This window comes from Rhinopithecus bieti, unplaced genomic scaffold, assembly GCF_001698545.2.
Source record: "Rhinopithecus bieti isolate Rb0 unplaced genomic scaffold, ASM169854v2 scaffold_31173, whole genome shotgun sequence".
NCBI lineage: Eukaryota > Metazoa > Chordata > Mammalia > Primates > Cercopithecidae > Rhinopithecus > Rhinopithecus bieti.
In genome coordinates this window covers 1,092,890-1,102,825 of record NW_016813861.1, presented here as the reverse complement: position 1 = coordinate 1,102,825, position 9,936 = coordinate 1,092,890, and the positions used below count along the sequence as shown (strand labels likewise).

Below are 9,936 nucleotides of genomic sequence, written 5' to 3'. Positions count from 1 at the left end.
AAAAGATTTGGTCATTTCACAACTAAAATAGCTTTCACCATTTTTAGCTTGATTTAGATAACAACAAAAGCAAAAGCAACATTGTTTGGATGGCATATTTGTTATCTCAGACTATTACGGTCCACTTTTTAAATTTACAAAGGTTCTCTTACTCCTCACTGTTACCATTCATTGTCAGGGTTTTTGTTCGCTTGTTTCATTTGGTTTTAAAGCTTCTATCAGTTTCGAAAATACCACCTAGCCTGTGTTTTCTTATCAGATTTTGTTCCATTTGGCTGACATTTTCTATCTCTTCTCTTTCAATGGCCTCATCAAATTTGTAGGGGAACTTTGGCCTCTCACTCAGTAGGAGAGTGGATCTGATCTGAAGTTCTTAATAGGTCAACTGATGATATGCATACACTATTACCAATAACGAAAGTAAAAATATTAGAAAAAAACTAAAATATTCATCCATCCAATACCTACCTTGATCAGAAGAGAGTACTAATAATTTTTCTCAAGACTTTTCTCTCCCCTTCCACCTGCTTCTGTAAACTCTCCTCCCTGTCAAGGTCTGGTCTAGGTTCTAGCTTCTCTATGAATCTACTTGTCAAGTTTTGTCTCTGCTTATTCCTCTTTCCCTTGAATTTCTCTGGTCTTCTTACCATCTCCTTCAGAAAATTTAATCTCCTTGAGAAAATACCATCTCCTTCAGAAAGTATCAAAGGAGCAGGTTATTACTCTCTCAGAGAAACTAGAAATCAAGCTAAAACAGATGAAACAGACTGTCTGGGAGAGTGACCAGATCGTTCAAAGGAAGACTGGGGCCAGGCACAGTGGATCACGTCTGTAATCCCAGCACTTTGGGAGGGTGAGGTGGGCAGACTACTTGAGGTCAGGAGTTCGAGACCAGTCTGGCCAACATAGTGAAACCCCATCTCTACTAAAAATATAAAAATTAGCCATGCATGGTGGCACGTGGCTGTAATCCCTGCTACATGGGAGACTGAGGCAGGAGAATCGCTTGAACCTGGGAGGTGGAGGTTGCAGTGAGTTGAGATCGCACCACTGTACTCCAGCCTGGGCAACAGAGTGAGACTTCATCTCAAAAAATAAAGGAAGACTATGTAAATGGATGTCGGAAGACATTTCAGAATACTGATGTCCTAGTCAGGAGCCTCTCAGAAGGTACCACTGAAGCTGACTTGTAATTAGAAAGACAAAATTCATTAACTGAGCTGTAATACATGCTCCTTAACCAATATGATGCTTGCTTCTGTACCACTTTGGTCTTACGATGACACAAGGTCCATCCCTTGCTTTATGACTAATCTCACAATCACATCAACTAGATAAGTAACATTTTTTGGCGGACTCTGAAACTCCCTAGGCTTCAATTTCCCTGTCTATAAAATTAGTAGGTTGACTAGATGGATTCTGAGCTCAGAATAGCCCTATGAATGAACTTTGTTTTTCTCCCAGCCCACATAATGTTGTCAAAGAAGTGATAAATGAGAGATACCTCTGAGCCTGGAGGATGCGAGTCGGAGAACGAAGCGGATACTTTAGATGTGAACACGGCATAGTGCTGCATAATGGGAAATCTGTTTTCATTTCTTTCATTTCAGATGCCAAGGGGAAAGTGACTTTACCCCTAGAGAGATTTTAAATATTCCCCAACTGCTCTGGTAAGTGCTGCGTTTATTGTAGAATATGCAGCCTGAAAAGGAAAAATAAGTCCTGGGTGCTTGGGTTGTAGAGACGTTTCCCAAATATTCAAGGTGTTCTGGAAAAAAAAAAAAAGGTTCTTGGCCAAGCACAGTGGTTCATGCCTATAATCCCAGCACTTCGGGAGGCCGAGGCAGGCGAATCACCTGAGGTCGGGAGTTTGAGACCAGCCTGGCCAACATGGAGAAATCCCATCTCTACTAAAAATACAAAACTAGCCAGTCGTGGTGGCACATGCCTGTAATTCCAGCTACTTGGGAGGCTGAGGCAGGAGAATCGCTTGAACCCGGAGGGTGGAGGCTGCGGTGAGCCGAGATCACACCATTACACTCCAGCCTGGGCAACAAGAGCGAAACTCTGTCTCAAAAAAAAAAAAAAAGTCTCTCACTGATCCAATAAGTCAATAAGTTTAGGAAATGATGGAAACTATACCCATCACTAGTTTAGATTTTCATTGTGTATACAGTAAAGGTCAGAGAATTCTGGCAGTAAAGAAACTATTTAACTTTGTGAAATCTCAAGCATCTCAAAGTAGACACACTTTGGAAAACGCTGTAGTAGAGAGTCAAAACATTTTAGCATCTCAAATGTACCAATAAAGCAAATAGCATCTGATAAAGACATCTTTGATCAAGTACATAAGCAAAAACTAAGAATATATCTTCAGATATGGGTTGAATAATTTATTATCTAAGAGGTCCAAATAGGTTATAAAAGGAGACCACAGCCAGACGTTTATATTTTCTCCAAGAGAGTGAAGAAAACACTTTCTGAAGAATCAGAACCATTGCTTCCACAATCTGTTTGTGTCCAAATTACCCAGGGTGAACATTTCCCATGCTCTCCTAAAAATTTTCCTGTTCCTGGTCTTGCATTTATACTATATGACAATTAGCTTATGTGTCTTCTTTTTCCTCTCTACCTAGTGATCCTTGACTAAAGGCCATGACCTATTTATTTTTGTGCACCTAGCACAGTGTCTTATAAACACTAGGCATTAATAAATACTCATTGTAGGCCGGGCGCAGTGGCTCACGCCTGTGATCCCAGCACTTTGGGAGGTTGAGGTGGGCAGATCACGAGGTAAGGAGATCGAGACCATCCTGGCCAACATGGTGAAACCCCGTCTCTACTAAAAATACAAAAATTAGCTGGGCTTGGTGGCGCATGCCTGTAATCCCAGCTACTTGAGAGGCTGAGGCAGGAGAATCGCTTAAACTAGGGAGTCGGAGGTTGCAGTGAGTCGAAATCGCACCATTGCACTCCAGCCTGGCAACAGAGTCATACTCTGCCTCAAAGAAAAATAAATAAATAAACAAAAATAAAGAAATAAGTACTCACTGGGGATTTGAGGATAGGTAGAAATTCCTAGGTAAAGAAACTAGAATGTGCACAGGCCTTGTGGGAGATGGAGTATAGCATGTTCAAAGAACTGAGAGACAAGATCAGGCTTCACTCCAGGCCTACAAACTCCAAATATCTGTGTGTGGGGGCTCAGGAGCAGCATTTTTCACAAATTTTGCAATTGATTCTAATAAAGTTGGAAAACCATTAGTCTAGACAATAGCACAGTACCATTTAACTGAAAAGTAGCTAAGAAGGCTCCCAAAGCTACTTGCAAACAACTGAAAGTTTAAAATGGTGGTTGCAAGTTGAGGTTAGCCTAAAAATGTTGTTTTCATGCATGATGTAGCTGTTAAATAGTACAGTGTTTACAATAATATGCTAATGATGATGAGTGGGAAGGCACAAAAAGGTCATGAGCCCACACACACTCAATTAGAGTGGATACACCTAGATACTCTAATCCACAAGCATTGATTTTGGTCAAATACAGTCCGTTGGAATTTGGTAATTTGTAAATAGCGGCAGAATTAGAGAGTTGGAATTTTTAAAAACATCATCCTGATTATTTGGTAATTGTAAGATTAATGCAGATTATGAAATAACTCATGGAAGAGAGTAGAAATTCAAATTGGTTATTTTAACTTTATCCCTATTTTCTTCATCTTTCCCCTCAACATACACACATGCACGCACACACACACACATACACAAACACACACACACACACACACACCCCAATTCCTATGTGAAAGTTTTAGGGTAATTGAAAAAATAACTTTTCTGGTTAGGAACACTTGAAGTTGCTTACCTCTGGGATAAGGTTTTGTATATTGTCTTATGGAAACTTGAATAATGACTAGCTTTGCAAAGGGACACATTTGAGGTGTTTGGTCAGAGAACAAAAAATTGCTCTGTAACACAGAGCAATTTTATTATGTTTTTCCATGTTCCAAAACACTAGAGTGATTCCAACCCTGCACTTTGGAACTTGAAGATACTTTAAAGTTATTACCTGGGTTCTTTTAATTTTATACTAGTTGGGTCAAGTATGCTATCTCAATGTGTCATTTAGCCCTTCTTGAAAGCATTGTAGCAATGGGTTTTAGCATCATAGCGATATCTGTAGGAAAACAGCCCATTACATGGCAAGAGTGATGCCATCTTAAAGCAAACTTGCCATGATGACCAATGTTTGACTCCTCCATACCAAGGTGTTCTGCAGCAGGGATCTCCAACCCTGTCTACCAGTCCATGGCCTGTTAGGAACTGGGCTGCACAGCAGGAGATGAGTGGCAGGCAACAGAGCAAAGCTTCATCTGTATTTACAGCTGCTCCCCATCACTCACATTACCACCTGAGCTCCACCTCCTGTCAGATCAGTAGTGGCATTAGATTCTCATAGGAGCACGAACCCTATTGTGAACTGTGCATGCAAGGGATGTAGGTTGCACACTCCCTGTGAGAATCTAATGCCTGATGATCTGTCACTGTCTCCCATCACCCCCAGATGGGACCGTCTAGTTGCAGGAAAACAAGCTCAGGGCTCCTACTGATTCTACATTAAGGTTAGTTGTATAATGATTTCATTATATATTACAATGTAATAATAATAGAAACAAAGTGCACAATAAATGTAACGCACTTGAATCATCCTGAAACTATCCCTCCCCAGTCCACGGAAAAACTGTCTTCCCTGGTGCCAAAAAGGTTGACCACTGTTCTGCAGCAAGGTCTTTAAACAATTCCTGTAACATAGATAATCCCTCAGAAAGATGCTTATCTAACGTTCCCAGTGGTCATGACTTTTGGCAAGAAAGTCTGAGATGTGACCAGCTGCACATGACTTTACCTAAAAGCTTGCTATGTAAAGGACACTTTCTGGAGAGTGGGTGCAGGGATCCACTGTCTCACTGCTGCCCAAGACAGCACTACTGTTTGTAAGCCTCTATTAAATATTTCTTTCTGGGAAAGTGGATTTGTCAGCTTCTGCTTTTGGCCTTCAGCTCCCTTGGTCTTTGTGGGTAGGTTTGTATATACCTGCTCACTGCAGAAAAATATTCTACTCCAGTTTGGGATATTTTTGGGTTTACAGATAATCTGGTTACTGGAGGTTGAACCCAGTTCTGACACCAATGCTTATGATCTTTCATTCTACCACACAGTCTTCCGGAAACAAATAAGATGTGGTCGCTGCCCTTGATAGATTCTCCATCTAGCATGGGAGATGGGTTATAAACAAATGACTTGCTGCAGAAAATTTAATGGAAAACTAAGGAAGGTGATGCTGACTTTACCTGGGCATGTCAGGGAAAGTATCACATAGGAGCGGGTATTTGTAGTGAGTGTTTCCACCAGGAAAGACAAGCAGAGGGACTTTCCTATGTACAGTAACATGCTTTCACTCATAGTTTAAAAAATTAACATTCTCACCCTTTTTTTCACAGCCATTGTTGGTGTTACCAATCTCCCATGCTCTCCTAAAAATTTTTCCTGTTCCCGTTTTTGCACTTCTCCTATATAATTAATTTAAGTGTCTTCTGTTTTCTCCATACTTAGAGCTCCTTGACCAAAGGGCCATGACTTATTTACCTTTGTGCACCTAGCACAGTGCCTTACAAAGACTAGGCATTAATAAACAGTCATTGGGCACTTGAGGATAGGTAAAGATTTCTAGGTAAAGAAACTAGGATGTGCACAGGCCTTGTGGGAGATGGAGCATAGCATGTTCAAAGGCCTGAAAGGCAAGATCAGAATGACTAGCTATTAGGCAGTAGTGGTGGCGGTAGTAATAGAGGCAGAGTGTTCAGGAAGGTGATGTTGTAGGGTAGAGTAATCTGAGATAAAACTGGGACTGGTTGGAGTTAGACCATTAGGATCTTAGAGAACATGTTAAAGATTTTGGTCTTCATCCTAAGAGCAGTAGGAAGCCATGGAACAGAGGGTCAATGGGTAACAGACTGAAAAGTTCACCTGAGCTGTATTGAGGGGAAAAGGCTGGGGACAAATACAGCAAGTGAAAATGTAGAAGGCTATCACAGTAATCCAAATATTAGATGTGGCTTTTAGTGAAGGTTGGAGAAGTGCCTCTTTTTCAGGAATACTATAAAGAAAAGTCATATATTTGAATATAACTACTTGCCTAATCCTTTTAGGATTTTCTTTTCCAATCTTTGCTCTTTATTGCTGACAGGCTCTTTGACAGTGGGTGGCTCTCCAGAAGCAACAGATTCTCTTCCAGCCTCTTCAGTTGTTTCCTCACAGTCCCCATCCTCGTTGTCAGGTGATTCCACATTCTCAGGCTGCTCACTGGCCCTGGCAGAGCCCTCTTTCCCTGCTGTGCTGGCAGCAGACCCATAAGTGTTAATGATGTCTTCCAGCTGTTGATTCAGCTCTTCAGAGATATCAGGGTGCACACTTGCCTCTTTCTCCGGTGGTTGGACTGGGGTTGAAGAATCCTGGCCATCTTCCTTCTCCAGGCCATTGTGACTGGGTAATGATGAACTGTCCCCTGGAGGTGTTGACTGTTGTTCCGCTGAGAGCTGTTCAGAGTGATTAGCCTCCATCTTGGGACTGGTATCTAGTGGTAAGCACAGTTAGGCTTTACATAGCTAACCTAGATGCTACACATCAATGCTTCATTTCAATGGTAAGGATATCCCCCAAGTGAATGCCAACTAATTATGGTCTCTAACATAGAGTGAATGTCCTTTCACAAACCATCGATGTTACAATTATTAAAGTAGGAACACTGAAAAGTTGTTTTTCCAAATCAAGCCACACCACTGGCATATTTTTGGTTTTGCTCTTCACTTTTCAATAGTATTCCTTATTATTCACATTAAGAAAGCAATTCATGCTATTGTTTCTTTGTGGCCTTATTTGTCATGTTGCTTACACTAGTCAGTTTGTGTTATCATTTTCCTGTATAATACTATGTAGATTAACAATCACTGGAGGTACATGACTGTGTATATTTAAAAAGTTTAAATCTAAAATGGCATTAGTTTTCTTTCAAAGTTAAAATATTTAATAGAAGAGCCATCGAATTTATTTAAATGACTCGTAACAATAACATCTCTAAGCTCTATTTGATCCATAAATCAGTATTTTGCTCAGTATGAATATTTTGATATAAATGCATTATTACACTGGATACAGGAGACATTTCTCACTTTTCTGCCATTTTCTTTTGAGATAAGCAACACGAATGCTTTTCTGAGGCTCAAACTGGCATCATTTTTCGATTAAGACAGGGAATGAGGGAAGGTATAAATAAATAAACCAAGTAGTATAGAAACATGGGCCGGGTGCGGTGGCTCATATCTGTAATCCCAGCAGTTTAGGAGGCCGAGGTGGGTGAATCACTTGAGGCCAAGAGACCAGCCTGGCCAACATGGTGAAACCCCATCTCTACTAAAAATACAAAAATTAGCCGGGTATGGTGGCGGGCACCGGTAGTCCCAGCTACTTGGGAGGCTGAGGTATGAGAATTGCTTGAACCCGGGAGGCGGAGGTTGTAGTGAGCCAAGATTGCACCACTAAACTCCAGCCTGAGCAACAAAGCAAGACTGTGTCTCAAAAACAAAACAAAAGCATGATGCTGCTTATAACAACAATTCCTTAAGTTTCTATAATACTCTTTTATTCCAATATATAAACCAACATTTTAAAAGAGAAAAACAGATTATAACTTTCTCTTCTAAGCCAGGAAGCTCTAGAAAACAATAATTTTTAAGAAGTAGCAATGTTTCATAAACAAGGAGGAGACCAATTCGAGAAATAATTCAGCAATAATAAGGGCCCCTAGGAAAGGGTGAGAGATGGAACTGAGTCAGAGATTCCAGTGTTTCTGACTATTACCATGTCTAGGGTTGCAATAGATTTGGTTTAGGCCTTTAAGTTATGGTGCATTTTATTTGTAAATAATATTTAACAGTGATGCTGCTAAATAGCAGCATAAAAATAAGGCAAGATCCTCATAATTCGCAGGTTTTGCTGTTGTAACGGGAAAGTGAAAACAAAAGCGTACTGTTCTACAACTGCACAGCTTCCTTTTCCTGTTCTCAGGGCAGTAGATGTCAATCAAATGCTCGGACACCAACAAGAACAGAAAATTCAACACACAGACGTTGCCACTGACTTGTGATGCTCACCAAACACTGATAACTTAGAGGAAGTACTTTTTTTCTTTCAACGATTTGAATTCACCAACTTGATTATCAAATAACGTAGTAAACAATTTCATTATCTTCATCACTGGGATTTCTTTATCCTGACGTCTACTTGTTGATTGCACTCATCTATATATAACTTAGGCCTCCCCTAAACACGGAGAAAGACACACGGCACCTGCTGTCCAGCCAGAAGTTATTTTAAGCTATTCTAAAATGAGTCATGCCATTTAGCACTTCATCCTTAAAAATCAAGAGAATCATTTTTCAATCAAATTGAAAACAGCAAACATTTACTGGCTTAAATCCACACGTGGGTTTTAAAGTTGGGGAGACTATCTTAGGATGAAATAAAATCTCAAGTAAAATGAACTTCAAAATAATTAATTTAAAATAAGCTGTCCATAGGAGTTTTACTTCAGTTAGTCTAAATGCAAGTGGCTCTTTGTATTCGATTTGTTCTTTATCAGATGCCACAATCATTGATTTTTTCAATTATTAATTCCATGGCTATTCTTTAAACTCCTGTTCCACATTTACTTTAAAACAGAACAGTCATTATAAAGCCTAGGACAACTCAATTCCTAAAAGTAGCCTCAAGACAAGTCAACAAGAGGGAAAAAAACAAAGTCAAAGAACTTCGTTACTTTTCAATCATCCATTTTATGTTATGTGGCAAAGAAATTATTTCTAATTTTTATCTTATATAAACTTTATTGCCTTATTTTCCCCTCCCCAGGGAGAGAACTTTTCACTTGTGTTGGCTATTCCAGATGACTATCACAGACACATCCCTCCCTAAGCAACACATTTATTTATAAATACAACAATGAAAAGTTCTCCAACAGTTCACTGGCAATCTCAAAGTTGCAAGTTTCAAACACCGCAAACCGCACCCTACATCTTCTCACAGGGCTTGGGGGAGGGTTTGTCATACTTACCAGAAGGCAAGAAGCTAAGCAAGAAGAGAGGAGAGGAAAGAGGCAGGAAAAAGCAAGTCAGAGCTGCAGCAACAGCAGGAGAGGGCGGGCTGGCTGTGTTCTTACAAGGGAGAGAGAAACCCAATACACACACACACACATACACACACACATATACGGGCGCGCGCGCACACACACACACACACGCCACAGGCACTGCTGGAGGCAGCAGTCTGGAGGAGGTGGGGGTAGGGAAAGGAACATCGTATGACACAGCAAGGGGAAAATACATCCAAGCTTCCCTAGCTGTCGCCACAGGAAATATCTTAGCAGAGAGAAGCAGCTGGAAGATCTCATCGGACTCTCCATGTTTTGTTTGTCCTTTCAGAAATTTAAACTGACTATATCACCCCCTTTGCAAATGCAGTCTTTCACCATTGTTGTCCTTTTGGGTAGAGATCAGTTTTTCTTACTTCTTGGTTTATCTCCAGTGTGGTGGATGATTCATCTTCTTTTTCTTCTTCTTCTTCTGCTAGCTTAATTAGTGTCAGGTTTGTTATAGGAATCATGGAAAAAGAAAAACAATGGCATAAGAACAGGGAGGTGGTGGAACCATTTTAATTCTGATGTCATTGGTTTGTTTGCAAAGTTTGAAATAAACATGTAGATGGTGATTTTGGAGCTGAACTGAGTATAATCTTCATGCACATGGTCATTGGTGTGACCTTGGAGCACAGTCTTTCCCAGGTAACTGTTCCCATCTCAGACAAACCCTCAGGGAAGCAGTC

General features: G+C 40.4%; 1 protein-coding gene across 1 annotated transcript in view; it reads right to left on the bottom strand.

Annotated features, from left to right (window-relative positions):
- Nucleotides 1–9,373, bottom strand: part of TXLNB (taxilin beta) — a 52,497-nt gene extending 43,124 nt beyond the window's left edge. Inside the window, exons 1-2 of the mRNA XM_017848987.1 lie at nt 9,170–9,373; nt 6,197–6,634 (exon numbers count right to left, since the gene is read on the bottom strand). Of these exons, the coding sequence (XP_017704476.1) occupies nt 6,197–6,620 (424 nt within the window). The 5' untranslated portion in view covers nt 6,621–6,634; nt 9,170–9,373. The remainder of the gene's footprint in view (nt 1–6,196; nt 6,635–9,169) is intronic.
- Nucleotides 9,374–9,936: the final 563 nt, after the last annotated feature.